The sequence below is a fragment of the Bos mutus genome, chromosome 16, assembly GCF_027580195.1.
Source record: "Bos mutus isolate GX-2022 chromosome 16, NWIPB_WYAK_1.1, whole genome shotgun sequence".
NCBI lineage: Eukaryota > Metazoa > Chordata > Mammalia > Artiodactyla > Bovidae > Bos > Bos mutus.
The window spans coordinates 36,647,486-36,663,014 of NC_091632.1; the positions used below are offsets into that span (position 1 = coordinate 36,647,486).

Genomic DNA, 15,529 nt, shown 5'->3' on the forward strand with positions numbered 1-15,529 from the left:
GAAGAAAAACCCACAAGCACAAACACAAACGGAGTCAGTGGCTCCGATCCTGCTCCCCCGCCCCTAGTTCTGCTTCCCGCCAGGTGGGGCTGTTGTCGGGTCCCTTGCAGAGGGCAATGTGTCCACTAGAGCAGGGGGCACATGCTGGCCACAGGCCCCAGGGCTCCAGGCCACGCTCCGCCCCGTCTGCCCCAAGGCTCCAGGAGGCCACGCTGCTTCCTCGGCTCCAATGTCATCGCCTAGGCGACCGGGACGCTGCTGCCACCGCCGGCCTGCCCAGCCACGAGCTGTGGGCCTTCCGGCTGCCTTCCCTCTGCACAGACCCTCCAGGGCCCAGGCTCCGCCAAGGTAGGCTTGGCTCGGGCTGGCCCTCCTTGTTCAGTTACCGGTTGGGGCTCTTTGGGGCCACGCCAGGGTACAGAAGCCCCTCCTCACTAGCTCCCCACCTGGTGCTTGGGAACTGGGTACCCTGGGGGCGGGGGTGGCAGACGGGCCAGTGCGAGGAGGAGGCCATGCCTGTGGTTCCCCTGATGGGGCTCAGCCATTGTTGTGTGGCACTGCCGTCTGCCCCCAGGGGGGTGGCAGGGCAATTTGCATGGCCCCGGCAGTTGGGGGAGGGACAGAAGTCACTCTAGTGCCACTGCTTCCACCCCTTGGGTCCACCAGGAACTCTCTCCATGTTCTGCCGAGGAGGCCTGGAGTGGCTTGCCCAGTCCCAGCCCCAGCCGCATGGCCAGGCTTGTCCCGCTGGGGGCCACCATTCCTCAGCCCCATAGGGCCAGGCCAGAGCCGGTTTTCCCTGGTCTCCCCCACCCACCCCGGCTGCCTCCCAGGCATCACCAAGACCCGGGCAGCAGGACAGCTTCCTGTGCTGCCTGCCAGGCACTGTGGTCCCACCTGCACTCCAGGGGTGCCTCTGAAGTTGCACTCGAGTGGAGGGGCTGGGGTGGGGGATTCAGCACGATGAAAGCAGAGCATGTGTGTGTGCAGGTGTGTATACACGTGTGCATGTGCATTGATGGTGGTGGCTCAGTGGTGAAGTCTGCCTGCAATGCAGGAAACACACGTTCAGTCTCCTTGGAAAGATTCCTTGGAGGAGGAAATGGCAACCCACTCCGGTATTCTTGCCTGGACAATTCCATGGATAGAGGAGCCTGGTGGGCTACAATCCATGGGGTCACAAAGAGTCAGACACAACTGAGCGGCTAAACACACCAAACACAGACATGTGTGTTGATGGTGCTGGTGGGGTGTGTAGGCCCCGGTGGCTGGCTCTTCACCCCATGTGCTGCCATCAGGAAGCAGATTCTGAAGCCCAAGTGGAACGAGGAGTGAGGGCTTAACTGCAAGACAGCCAATAGCAGATTTACAAATGGCTCAGTGGTCAGACAGGAGCACTGAGTGTGCACCCTGAGATGCCCCAGGAATCCTGCTAGACACCCCTGTGTAGGTCAGCCCTGCATGGTGGGTGTGATGTCCCCATTCTACAGATGAAAAGACAGGGCCTCAAACCACACACAACTGGTAGGTGGTTGAAGGCGCCCGAGTGCAGCTGGTTGAGGGGCTGAACTCAGAAGTGCATTAGCCCATTGTGGATCAGTGTGGAAGGGGGTCCCAGGACAGGATACGTGTCCTCATCCCTTCTGCACCCTCCTGCATTCCTGTGGTCCATATCCCCACCTCGCTGGACCCAGCCAATCCCTGCCTCTCTGACCACCAGCCTCTAGGTTCACCAAACCCACGATGTGCCCCCGGGTGGCCTTCCCCACCAGAATCCCCCTTCATCCCTCTGAGAGCCAAACCCCTCCTTGTTCTCTGAGTCCCACAGCTGCAGGTCGACAACCCTCCCTGTAACCAAGGCCTCTGGGCCCCCTGTCCCCTCTCCAGCCCGCCTGGAAACTCCTGCCTCCCCTGACCTGATGGGCCATTAGGGCCTGTCCTTGGCCGAGCTCCACCTGGCTGGTGCCCCTTCTCCACCCTCAGTCAGCTGGTGAGACCAAAAATGACAACGCACAGGGACCTTCATCTCCCCTTGGGCTGACCCCAGGCCTGTCCGTGCCCCTTCAGCGCACCCTTCACACTGTGGGGGGAAGGCTGGTTCTCTTGTCTGCCCCTCAAGAGAGGAGGTCTCTTGGAGGGTGGGGCTGCCTGGCGGGAAGGGATTGGGTGGATCCTAACCACAGTTGGGCTCAAACCCAGCTTCTGAGTGAGTGGCCCTGGGCAAGCGGTCTGCTGTCTGTAGGAACATCTGGAAAGTGGGGTGCAGCAGTGCCTTGATCTCGTGAAGACTGAGATCAAGAAATGCAGAGGCTTCTAGGCTGGGGTTGGCACTGAGGGAGGGCACATCGTTATCAGACAGAGACCCCCAGGGCCAGGGGGTGGGGTGGGGGCACCTTGGAGATGTGGGGGCAGGGAGGCAGGTGGGACAGAAGGGCTGATGATGAGAGTTCCTGGAGTGAGTGAGGCATGGAGGGACCAGTGTTGTGACACCTTGGATGAGGTCATGTCAGATGTCAGCTAACTTCAGAGATAGAAAGCAGAATTCATGAGTCAATTGGAGCTCTCGAACTAGATCAGGGCCTCGATGGCTGGGCGCGGCAGGGTGGGTGGAGAGCTGAGTGGGGATGGGTAGAGGTAGAAATTAGTGGGGATGGTAGAAATTAGTACATCCTGAGCCCATAGCGAGGAGCCCAGGGTGAGAGTCAAGGAGTCTGTGCAGGGGGGGAGCACAGATGATGTTTCCCTTCAAGGAGTGTCGAGGTGTCCAGAGGCGGGTGGTCAGGTGGTTTGGGAATGACCATGTGGGGCAGAATTGAAGAGCATGAATGCTCGCTCAGGGAAGAGAAGATTCTGGAGGACAGAACCTGGCACACTGGCGTGTAGAGGTGGGACCCCGGGAGGGGTGGCTTGGAGGAGAAAGACAGAAACAGCAGGAGTGCCTGGCAGACTGGAAGGTAAGAGCGTTGCCGAAAGTGGGGGTCTGGCTGCTCGTCACTCAAAAGCCAAAAGGAGGCAAGCCTGGTGTAAAGGAAACTTTGCTTTTTTTTCGGAGGCTGGCAGCAGAGTTGAGGGGGTGGTGGGCAGACTCACGTCCAAAGGCTGACTCCTTCCCACTGAGTATCGGGGCAAGAGCTATTATAGGTGGAGGGAGGGGGCTACATGTGGAAACAGCACAGTCAGCTCTGACAGTCATCTTGAAATTGACCACACGGTGGTGATCAATGACATCAGTGTCATTTTGATTAAGTACAGTTAGTCTTCAGTTCCAGGTCAGTTTGTTTCCATTTCTTGAGGCCAGTTCTGTTTTTTTTGTTTTGGCATACATCTTAGTTTCCCCTAGGGATCCAGCCCGCACCCACTGCAGTATAAGTGCAGAGTCCTAACCACTGGACCGCTGGGGAATTCCCTGAGGCCAGTTCTCAGAAGAGTGGCAGCTTATGTCATGGCTACAGTCTGGTCTTCGTGTCGTTGACTTCTTCCACCTGGTGGGGGTACAGGGGTGGGGTGCATGAGCCTACATCCGGCCACTGGGGGGCCATCAGATGAGGCAGGAGCAGGGAGCCTGGCTAAAAGGCTGCTGTACTTATGGGGCAGTGGTGAGGGGATCTGGGTTGGGGTGGCCCCGTCAGGGGGAGCGCTGGATTCCAGGTCCACGTGAAGGCACAGCTGGAGGTGGGCAGTGGGATGGAGGGCCCAGGATGCGCCCAGCTGCCGTCCATTCACAGCCACCTCGGCTCTCATGTGGGCCACGCCACGACCGAGAGCTCAGACACCTGCTCTGCTTGAAGCATCTCCTCCATCCTTTCCAGCCTCGTGAGGCTCCCAGCCCTGCAGCCACCCGCCTCCTGGATCCCCTCCCTGTCCTCTCTGCTATCTGAACCTTCCTCACCGACACCCTCGCTTCTGCTCCCACTCTTCTCTCCCAGCCCCCCGACAGGTGGCTGGATGCTGCCATGGAAGCCCCCTTGGCGGTGGTGCAGTTGGGCTTGGGGCACCATTCCAGCTGCCCTTGACCTGCCCCTTCTTAGACCCAGGACCCCCCAACCAGTGTGAGGTCATTCCCTCTGCCCCCCACACTGTGCCTTCTTAGAGAAAACTTCTCCCCACCAGTGCCTGTGCCTCTGACACCCCACCACTCCCCACCTACAAACTTGCCTGCCCCCGTTCTCCAGGCTGGGCAGGAACTGAGACTTCTCCGTTGGTCCTCTGCCCCTGGGGTCCAGCCTTTGAAGCCCAAGCTGGAATCCATTGCTTGCCTCCAGCAAGTGGGTTGTCTGTCACCCTGGGATGGCACATCAGCTTTCTGCTGCCCTGGGGTGCTGGGTCCCATCCATTGCTCTGCAAGTGCCTTGTTTTTAGAGAGAGAAGTGAAGAGAGGGCCCTGTAAGCGAACCAGGGACAGGGCAGCGGCCAGACCTGGCCTCTGCCTGGGACCAGGGCAGTTTTTTTCCTCCCTGTCTGCTGCTACTCTAACCCTCAGGACCCACTGGTCCATTACAGCTCGCTCCGGGATCTCGAGCTCTTCATCTGTGCCTGTATCAGAGCCCTGCTGAGTACTCAGGCTCTTCCTATGCAGCACAGGAAGCAGGCTCAGAATGGACAAGACACCTGTCTGGGGTCACACAGCTGCCAAGCAGAGCGGCAGAGTGGGGCTAAGTGGACAGAGGGGGCCGGGGGCCGGGAGTGTGGTAGGCAGTGTAGAGCTACAGAGCAGAAAGCCAGGGGACAGGGACTGTGTGTCCTGGTCTGACCTGCACATGCTGGGATGGGAGGAAAACCATGGGCAGGTCAGCGGAGGGTGGCGGTGGGGCCCGGATGTGGGTAGGGCCTCTGCATGAGGGTGAAGAAAGAGGGGTGGGCGAGGGACTTCCCAGTAGCGTGCCGGTGGGGCTGTGTGGGTGGCAATGCAGGCTGGGGAGGGAGTTGGGCCTCCTTCGCTCCCTTCCTAGAAAGGCCAGGTTGAGGGCAAGGTCAAGAGCCAGCTGACTGGGTTGGAGCTGTGACCAGCCGTGTGCCCTTGGGTGAGTGACCTGACCTCTCTGCACGTTCCACGTCACTGCACGGGCCTGCTGGGACATGGGGGGGCTCAGCCATCCTCTGGCATTTCTTTCTTTCTTTGGCTGCAAGAGTTTGTCCACCGGGAAGCTGGTCATGGCAGCCTCTCTGGTGGAGCGGGGGTGGGGTGCCCCTGGGTCCCCGACACTCAGCTTGGCCGAGCACCTCTCCCAGCAGAGGTCTGGGTGACGCCAGAGCCGCGCAGCCCTGGAGGATCTCGTCGGCCATTTCCTTCCAGAAGTGCGTGAGGCTCACGTGGTCAGAGGGCTGCTGCCCAGCCCCTGGCCTCACGTGGGTACTAAGCCAACCGTTAGATTCAAACAGAAACTGCCGGGCAACCTCAGGGTGCTCCAGGCTGGCCCAGGTGCGGAGGGAGGCCATTCTGCCCCTGGCACCAGCAAAAGTAAGAGGCCCACGGGATGAGAGGCGGCGGGGCTGGGGGATTCCCGGGCCGCTCCCAGGCTCGGCCTCCCCCGCCTGCCTGGGGCCCCAGCCCAGGAGGGAGAGAGGGTGGCTTAATCGGGCAGCTCCAGCTGTTTTCATATTTCACAAGCGCACCCTGCCCCAGGGTGGGGAGGCTAAATTTGTCTCATCAGCAGCACTGGGCTCCCCCCGAGCGGAGCCGAGAGGGAGCAGGGAGCCACCCCAGGGTGATGGAGCCGCGGCAATGCCCTCCTCCCTGGCCCTGCAGGCTCCGTCTCTCTCCACAGGAGGCCCAGGTGCCACCCTGGCCAGCCCCGGCCGAGGGTCCTGTATTGTCCTGACCGCACCCCACCCCCTGCTGGGCCAGCGGGGACAGAGGCTATCCAGCCTCCTGTGGCCACGTGGCCCGGTGCGGGCGGGAGGGGCAGGTGAAGATGGCCGCTGCCCATGCTCCCTGAGGGCGACACGCTTCCGGCCACCATTCCAGGTGGGACCCCTGTCCTGGCCCCACTGACCTAGGGCAGCCTGTTCCGGGGTGGGTGGCTGGGTCTACAAGGGGCCCCTCAGCTCCGAGGGCCCAGGAGGCTGGGCACTGGGTGTCCTTCAGGAATTCTGTTGGGCTGCTGCCCAGGGACAGCGCCATGTCACCGCAGGGCCTCCTGCGTGATGGCCGCCTGACCCCTCTGCCCGGGTAGGGGGACTTACAGGCGCTGGGATGTTCTGGGGTTCCCTCAAGACAAGCCACAGGGTATTGGAAGGGGCCGGGAAGGCCCCTGGGATCCCTCCTGTGATGGTGTAGGTTTATCTGCCCCTTAGATTTCAGTCCATCTACGTTTATGGAAATAGCCAGGGATAGAGCCACAAGAAGAACCAGTGTGTGACTGAGGACAACCGGGATGGATTGTTTTGGGGAGGGGACAGGGAGGGTTCTTCGGGTCTTTTCCCTCTAAAGTGACCGGGCTGCACCCACTCCCTGAACGCTGTGGGGAGGGCATGTGCTCCAGTTGTCCCTCCCTGTGCCCAGGCCAAGTGTCCACACCCACCATAGGTGGGTGAGGGCCCCCTCTATGAATGGGGTGTCCCTTCCGAAGGGTCACAGGGGCCCCAGTTTATGGGCCTTGGTTCTGGAGCCCTGGGCAGGGGCCGGTGGAGGGAGAGGAGAGGAGAAGCCCAAGGCCTTGAAGTCCTGCCGACCAGCGAGGCTGCTCTCTGGGCCGCACAGGGCTGTGTGTGCTCTGCCACCAGCCAGGTGATGGGGGCAGGATAAGGCTCATTCTGATCTGGAGTCAGGGAAGTCAGCAGCTTCTTGGAGGAGGCAAGGCCTGGCCTGGCAGGACCAGGGTGGGGTAGGGAGTGGACAGGGGACCAGGGCTGAACGTGGAGGCAGCCCTGGCTGGGGTGCATGGGGACGGGGCTGGGAGCCCAGGTCAGGCTGTCACTCTCGCTGGGATTTTGGAGGATGAGGTCAGAGGGTTGAGCTCCTGAAGGAAGAGTTAGCCCCCTAGGGCCTCCAGCTTCCACCAGCCTGGGGCAGAGGGGCTATGCGCCTGGGGCAAAGCCCTCAGGTGTTTTTGGGTGGGGAACAGAGTGGGGTTCTTTGGGTCTTTCCCACCTGGGCTGCAGCTGGGACCCTTGGTAGCTTGGGGCACGTTTCTTGGACCTCTGAGACCTGCCCAGGGGTGGCAGTGTGGGAGCCTGCTGGCCCCGGCAGCAGCTAGCTGGCTTCTCCCCTGCAGCACCGGGCCTCTGGGCTGGAACCTTTTCTGCTGGGGGGCACTGCAGGATGTGGGGCCACGTCTCCTCCCCCAGGTGGCTCTCAGAGACCTCGGGGAGTCCCCAAATGAAGTTGTTAGGGCGTGGGGCTGTGTCTCCACTCAAGCCTGGGTTGAAGTCTCTGGGCCACCAGCCCCCACCCCTCAGAATCACAAATATTCGCTGGAAATTCCTTGAGGTGAAGTGGTTTTGGGGGCCACAGCCCACAGTCGGGGGTGTCTGAGCATCGGGCCAGCTGCCGTGAGAACGGGCTGCACTCTGCCCTTCTCACGCTGCCGTGACTGCAGCTTCCCCTGGCCGGGTGCTCAGGGATTCCTTGAGTCCAGCCCCTACCCACGCCGCTCCCCACCCTCTCGCGTCCATGTCTCCAACCTTGAGCAGGACTGGACTCCTCTCGTTGTGACAGGATGCACTTCCTTTCCAGAGAAACTTCAACTTGATGGCAAAGCAGAGCTGCACACCATGCATTTGTGCCCTGTGGCATCATTGCTACCACCTGGGGGATATCATCGGAAGTTGGTCTCTCCCCCCTACATGCGATTTTTAACATAATTTGCATCATTTGCAAAAGCAGTTTCCATTGTGAGCACATTTCCAGATTTGCAGAGTGTGTCGGGGAAATTGGATTTAATTTGCAGGAAGTGGTTTTAGAATTCGCTTTCTTTCTCTCATGCCTGCGAACCTTGGCCACTTTGGCCGAAATGCTGCTAGTGGGTAAAGGGAAAAGATCATCCCTGCCCAGGGGAGAGGGTGCCGTGCCCATCGAGCCCAGGGCGTTCTGGTGGGGTGGGCAGATGGCCTGAGGCCAGGCATCAGTGTTGCCTCTTCCTCACGCCCCAGCTTCTGCCTGGGTGGCGGGTGGTCCCCAACACCTGTAGATACTAGGTCGGCAGCTCTGTCACACGTAGCCCAGTGCAGCCAGCTCTTCTGAGTTTTCCAAGGATGTTGGAGATCTGGGTGCTGCGTGACTTCCTGGGTAGAGTCCCCCCGGATCCTCTGAGTTAGGCAGGGCAGGTTTCTGGACCCATTTTGCAGGTAGAGAATCAGCGTGGGAATCACCCTCAGAGACTGGCGCCATCTTCGGGTTGGCAACCAAAGGGGTCCCCCCAGTGGGCCAGGTGGGCCTATATGATGCTTTCCCTTTTGGCAGAGGGGTCTATCCCAGAATCTCTGTGAGTCCCGGGGTGCTGGCTAAAAGTGGACATGGAGCCCTGCATTTGGGGTGTATTGGGGGCAGATGCAGCAGGATCTGCTGAAGACAGTGGAGTTTGGTGAGCCTGAACCTCCTCTTCCTTCAGGAAGGCTGAACTGTCTAATCTGCAGTCCTGGTGATGAGGGCTGGGGTGGGACCCCTGCAGCCTCCTGCTTCCCCAGAGGGCTGGGCACCTGCAGGTCTGTCCTGAGCCAGAACTGGCCTGCGTGATGGGGCAGGCGCCTCTGACCCCAGCAGCTTGGGGTGAAGCAGGGGGTGTGGTTAGGAAAGATGCTGGTTGTGTTGCCCAGGGTGGGGACTCTCTGTCCCACCTCCTGGCTGTTCTTAGGGGGAAGCAGGTGTATAAGTGTGGGGAGGGGGCTTCGGGGAAATTCCCAGTGCTGATGTACTACCCCAGGTGCTGGGCAGCGGGAGTTGCTGAGAACCAGGACTAGGCTCTGGGAGAGAAACTGTCTTAACTTTCACGTAACTGGCAGAGTGACATATTCCTGACATTCTTGGTGGTGCCAATTTCCCCCCAACATACTACCCCAGGCTCCTTCTCTGAAGTTCAACATTTCTTTATTGAGGTGAAACTCACACAACATAAAACTAAGCCCTTTGCAGCAAGCCTTGCAGTGGTGTTTGGCTCGTTCACAGGGCTGAGAAACCGTCACTTGGTCTATTTGCAGCAGTCACCCCACCCCCCACCCCACCCCACTCCAAACCCGCCCTCAGTCCTTGCAAACCACCAAGTGGCCTTCCGCCTCTGGGGATTCACCTTCCTAGACGTTTCGTAAGACACATGACCGCTCACTCAGTGTGAGGTTCTGAGGGCATAGTGATGTAGCTGGTGTGAGAGATCATCCTTTTCATAGAGTGAAACTGCAGCGTGTGGACCTACCAGGGCTTCCCAGGCCATGCTGGTGGTAAAGAGCCCGCCTGCCAATGCAGGAGACGTAAGAGACTCAGGTTCAGTCCCTGGGTCGGGAAGACCCCTGGAGAAGGAAATGGCAACCCACTCCAGTTTTCTTGCCTGATGAATCCCACGGACAGAGGAGCCTGGCGGGCTGTGGTCCATGGGGTTGCACAGAGTTGGACATGACTGAAGTGACTTAGCACACACACAGGTGGACCTACCAGGACTGTTTATTCATTCATCTGCTGACGCTCCTGGGGGCTATTTCCACATTTCCCCTGTTGTGGGTGCTGTGACCAGAGACAGCATCTTGCTGTCCACTTGCTGCGTGACGTTAGTCAAGGCATTGTCATCTCTGGGCTTAGTTGGGCCATTGGCAAAATAGAGGGGGTAGGACCAAATGTCCTGGGCCAGTTGAGTCTCGAGCTGGCACAGCCTGCCGCACCAAGAGGCCACCCTGACTGATCTCTGTTCTCCCAGAAAGGACCACCCATGGTGAGTGGGTGACGGTGGGTTTCCACCCAGTTTCAGCTTGGCGGCCTGTTCCACGCCTGCTCCAGCCAGCGCATTCTGCTTCCTACCAACTCTACCCTGTTCTGAGTTACCTCATGGCCAACTCCAGGCCTTACTGGAGCTGCACTGGGTTTTGGACAGCTTAGCCCAGGATGGGAGTGACCTCCCCAGCACAGGAAGCATGCCAGTGAGTGCTGGCCAGCCCCTTGTAAAAACTCTGTGGATCATGTGCTAAAGGTTTGAGATGGAGTGGGCAGGAGGCATGACTAAGTTACTTTCCAGCTCTGAGAAGGCCACTTGTTATCCCCGCACTTTCAGCTGTGCTGTGTGACCTTGACAGGTCACATAACCTCTCTGAGCCCCATCTCCTGAGACGGAGTGGAACCGTCTCCGAGCCTGCTGGGGAGTTGATTTGTGGCTGGCACTTTCCAAACCACTTGTTCCGGCCGCCTTCACTTGGCCCCACCTTAACCTTCCCCGCCCAGCCCCTCCCAGCTCGTGCCACTGCCCCAGGGACGGTGGCCTGGCACGTGGCAGCCCCAGGAACATGCCACAGGCCTCAATCAGGGCCCACTGCCTGGGGACAGACAAAGCAACAGATTGCAGGCCCCACCCTTCCTCCCCTGACGGCTGTGGGCAGGTCCAGGCCTGCCCGCTTGGGCACTGCCAGGAGATGGCCGAGCTGACTCCTGTAGCCCCTTGCCAAGAACCTGGAGGCCAGCCCAGGGGAGACGTCGCCTGGGCCTCGGTGGGGGCAGTGGGCAGAGTGGGCTCTGGTTTCCCTGCCCCTTCCTCCCTGAAGAACAGGGATCCCAGATGTGCCTGGCATGGCCACTGCCGTGGTGACAGGGCTGCTTTGGGTGTAACTGGGGCATGGGTTCTCTCAGGAGGGGTGGTGGTGGGGACAAAGGCCAGCAGACACGGGGCTGGGGCCCTGAGCCCTTGGCATCTCCTGTGAAGGGAGGCCATTCATGCCGTGACCCCCCTCCAGTGACAGAGCAGATTCTCCACCTCAGCCTTGGTGGCTGCCTCACCGGGTTGGCATTGCTGTTGCATCCAGGCTGCCAGCAAGGATCCCACTACAGAGGTGAAAGACTGCCCAGCCCTGCAGCAGCTGGGCACAGCCAGGCTCCTACCCGGGCCTCGGCTCCAGCCTCGGGTGGGCCCTGCACCTACCCTTTCTTGAGGGGGACACAGGATCTGAGCCGTCACTGGCTGCTGGGGCATCAGGAGCCCGGAAACCTGGCTTGAGTCTCCCCCCCAGGCTAAACCTAGAGACACAGTTCATCATAATAATGACCACTCGTGTTCCAGTGTAACTATGACCCAGACACAGCAGAGACTTTATCTTCATGTTTTGTTTTTATTTTTTAATTTAGTTTTTATTGAAGTATAGTTGATCTATACTTCCCTGGTAGCTCAGAGGGTAAAGAACCCACCTGCAATGCTGGCGACCTGGCTTCGATCCCTGGGTTGGGAAGATCCCCTTGAGGAGGGCCACTCGGGTTTTCTTGCCTGGAGAATCCCCATGGACAGAGGAGCCTGGTGGGCTACAGTGCATGGGGTCACAAAGAGTTGGTCACGACTGAGTGATTAAGCACACAGCACGTAGTTGATCTACAATATTGAGTTAATTCCTGGTGTACAGCAGAGTGACTCAGTTATACACATATATACATTCTTTTTAATATTATTTTCTGCTACAGTTTGGAGAAGACAATGGCACCCCACTCCAGTACTCTTGCCTGGAAAATCCCATGGATGGAGGAGCCTGATAGTGGAGGAGCCTGATAGGCTGCAGTCCATGGGGTCGCTAAGAGTCGGACACGACTGAGCGATTTCACTTTCACTTTTCACTTTCATGCATTGGAGAAGGAAATGGCAACCCACTCCAGTGTTCTTGCCTGGAGAATCCCAGGGACGGGGGAGCCTGATGGGCTGCTGTCTATGGGGTCGCACAGAGTCGGACACGACTGAAGTGACTGAGGAGCAGCAGCAGCAGCAGCTGCTGCTACCGTTTATCACAGAATATTGGTATAGTTCCCTGTGCTGTACAGTGGGACCTTGTTGTCCATCTATTTTAGATACAATGGTTTACATCTACTAACCCTAAACTCCCCATCCCTCTCCACCTTGGTAATCACATGTCTGCTATCTATGTGTGTGAGTCCATTTCTTCTCTCTTCTTTCATTCTTTATTATTATTTTTTATTTGGCTGGGCTGGGTCTCTGTTGCATCGTGGGGCTTCTCTAGTTTTTCAGCGTGCGGCTGAGTACTTGCAGTGTGTGTGGACTTAGCTGTGGCCTGTGGGACTTTTGTCCCCCGACCGGAGACTGAACCAGACCTCCTGCACTGGGATCTTGTAGTCTTAACCACCAAGAAAGTCCCCCATGAGTCTGTTTTGTAGACAAGTTTATAACTTATACACGTAACTGATACCCTATGGTATTTGTCTTTCTCTTTCTGACTCACTTCACTTAGTATGATCATCTGGCTGAGACTTGAAATCAGTGCTCCCAAGGGGCCTTGCAGCAGCCCCATGAGGGGGTGCTGTCATCATCCCCGCTTCACAGTTGATGGCTCTGAGAAGGTCTAAGGCCATGCTGCCCCCACCCCTGGGTCTCGATTTCCACCCCCAGAAAGGGTAGGATGAAAGGAGCGGTGGGTGGGGGCCTGCACCAGGACCCAAGGGTGTCCCCGAGTGGTCGCCATTGGCCCCCCTGCCACTTGTGCTTGAGGACGCTGGCCAGAGGGCTCGGAGGCACCCTCCCAACCCACCCTCTTGTTCTCTCCTCGCGCAGAGTGAGCTGCCCTCTGCCTGTGCTGGAAGATGTCCCAGTCCACCCAGCCCGCCGCCGCCGACGAGGGGGCCACGTTCCAGCACCTCTGGAGTTCTCTGTGAGTGTCGGGCCCTGGGCAGGGTGGAGAGGGCTGGGTAGGAGCTGCTGCCCTGGGCTTCCTCCTGGAGTCGCAGGCTCCACAGTCTGGGCTTCTTCCTCTGGCCAGCCGTCCAGAGGACTCCGGGCAGGGAGAGGTCCAGGGGACAGAGCCTGTGGGTGGCCACCTCCCTGGCACTCACACCAGCCCTGGAGAGGCTGGTGGGGCAAGGAAGCTGGGGATTCTGAGAGCTGAGGTTAGGGGAAGGAGCAGAGGGGCAAGGGGAGGTGCGGGCTGTCCTCACGCTCTGGGCCTGGGCGGTCTGGGCTCACCGCTCCGCTGTCCGCTATGTCTTCCTCTGTCTAGGGAGCCGGACAGCACCTACTTTGACCTTCCCCAGCCAGGCCAGGGGAATGAGGAAGTGGCGGGTGGTGCAGAGGCTGGCATGGATGTCTTCCACCTGCCGGGCATGACCACGTCTGTCATGGTGAGTGGGGCTTCCCTCTGCGGGGGACTCAGGCTGGGGGTGGTGAGTGTGAACTGTCTCGGGAGCCTGCAGAACCAGGAGGCAGGCTCGCAGGTACCCAGTTTCCTCTGTGTGCTTGTTAGCACATTTCAGATCACAAAGTAGAAACTGGATCAGCTCATGTAACTGTCAGTCCAGGGGTACGAAGCTTTTCAGGCCTGGCTGGATCCAGGTGTAGCGAGACCTTCGGGTATGGCTGGATCTAGGTGTATGAATGAATTCAGGCATGGCTGGATCCAGGTGCTCAAACAGCTGCCTCTTATTCTCTTGCTTTGCCTCCTGCATGGTAGATTTGTTCTTAGGCAGTGTCTCCTCTTACGGTAGAGGTATCAACAGCAGCACTCTCCCTATGGGGAAGGACCTTCTTTGCCCAGAATCCAGCACGTCCATCTCTGAATATGTCATGTGTCTATTCCTGAGCCGTCCCTGTGTCATTGATGACCTGGGTGCCCTGAAGCAGGGTCAGGATGGAGTGGAGTATTGTGGGCTCCCCCACCACAGGCGCTAACTTATGGGAAAGAGGCCCCCGAAAGGGATGGAGCTGCTGTTTCCAGAGCAGGGAGGCGGGAGGGGGGTTGCAGGAGCACCCAAGGCCCTGACACCTGCCTGTCTTGCTATGTCTCAGGCCCTTCCGCACTGGGTGGCCCTCTTGGCTGGAGGCAGGGCTGTGGTAGCTGGCCATACTCCTGCCAGGCATTGGGGTTCCAGGAGGTGGGGGGCAGGCAGGACACAAGAAGGGTGTGTAAGGACCCCCAGCCCTGGGGAAGCCTGGCAATGCCCCAGAACCCCGCCACGGTCACCTCCTCGGCATAGTGTCTGCTGGACCTGGGGCTGCTGAGTTCTGTCTGTGGGCTCGCTGCCCAGGGCTCCCTCAGGTGGGCACCTGTCTCAGGACCTTTGCTACGAGCACGAGGGAAGCACCTGGCTCGGATCTCAGGTGGCCTCGGACCGCAGTGGATGGAAGCAGGGTTCTGGTTGCTGGCCAGAGACTGAGATCGGGCTGTGGCAGTGAGAGTGCTGAATCCTAACCACTAGACCAGCAGGGACCAGTGGCCAGTGATGAGGCCCTGGCCCGTCAGCTGTGTGGAAATGAATTCCCACAAAGATGGAAAGTAGTGAAAGCAGAAAAGTGCTTACTAGGAGGAAGAGGGTACATGTGAATAGACACAAGGGAGAGTGCTGCGCCCTCATGGGGGTTTGAACCACTTTTATGGGGCGTTTCTTGCGGGTTTCCTGTGGCCAGTCATCATGCTTTACCTGGTCCTGAGTCCATGATTGGGTTATCTCAGGGTCCCCCACGTGTCTGGAGGCTCAGAAGGTCAGGAATCTGCCCATAATGTGGGAGACCCAGGTTCGATCCCTGGGTCAGAAAGATCCCCTGGAGGAGGGCATGGCAACCCACTCCAGTATGTCTGCCTGGAGAATCCCACAAACAGAGGAGCCTGGCAGGTTACAGTCCATGGGGTTGCAAAGACTCGGACATGACTGAGAGACTCACTTTCACTTCCTCCCATGTGTGTGTGCACATCTTTTAGCCAAGATGGATTCTAGCGAAGAGGCCTGTGGGGGGATTGACATCACACACTGTGGGGTGACACCCCTTCCCTTTCTGATCTCCAGGGAGCCTTTCTTAGCGTATGTAGTTGGGAACATCTCCTTGACCTCGAGAAAGAGGACTACGTTGTCTTCTGTGTCTTATCTGGGCAGGGCTCAGCTCTGCTCTCTCCTGCTATTTGTCCCCTGGGGACGAAGCCCAGCTGCTCAGCCTCTGTGCTCAGCTCTGCTCTCTGGGGGCTCCATGGACGGCCACCGGCCTCACACAGAGCAGCATGAGGGCCTTGGGGCACCAGTAGCAGGCCCAGGGCCAGGGCACATGTGGGAGGTGGGGCCAGGAACTCTGGAGGCAGAGCCTGCCTCCTCACCAGAGACCCCTCCAGGAGTTGGAGCTCGTATCCCAGCACACAAGCCTTTGAGAATAGTGGGGGTGGGGGGCTCCAGTCAGGGGACTGAGCCAGGGTGAAAGGGCAGCAGGGGAGGAAGGGTCCCTGTGTTCTTTGTTGTTGTCCATCTCTGATGCTGAGCTGGCCCAGGGCCCACTGGCCTGAGTGGGACAGGGGAAGGTACCTGCTCGGACAGTGGCAGCCAGGACGGGTTGGGGGTTCAGGGGGCAGCGAGACCCTATGACATCGTTGCCTCTGAGGAGCCCCTCAGGCTGGACTGGAGGAATCTGCCTGCTCAGCCCAGCCTCCT

General features: G+C 59.0%; 1 protein-coding gene across 4 annotated transcripts in view; it reads left to right on the forward strand.

The window, feature by feature from the left end:
* The window catches only part of TP73 (tumor protein p73), a 76,554-nt gene that overhangs the window by 13,560 nt on the left and 47,465 nt on the right, over positions 1 to 15,529 (forward strand). For 2 of the 4 annotated variants that reach the window (XM_070385100.1, XM_070385101.1), the window contains exons 2-3: positions 12,678 to 12,774; positions 13,120 to 13,240. In XM_070385100.1, coding sequence (XP_070241201.1) covers positions 12,707 to 12,774; positions 13,120 to 13,240 — 189 coding nt within the window. In that variant the 5' untranslated portion in view covers positions 12,678 to 12,706. Of the gene's footprint in view, positions 1 to 242; positions 349 to 5,765; positions 5,966 to 12,677; positions 12,775 to 13,119; positions 13,241 to 15,529 lie in introns of those variants that run through there. The other 2 variants (XM_070385098.1, XM_070385099.1) reach the window with 2 other exon arrangements.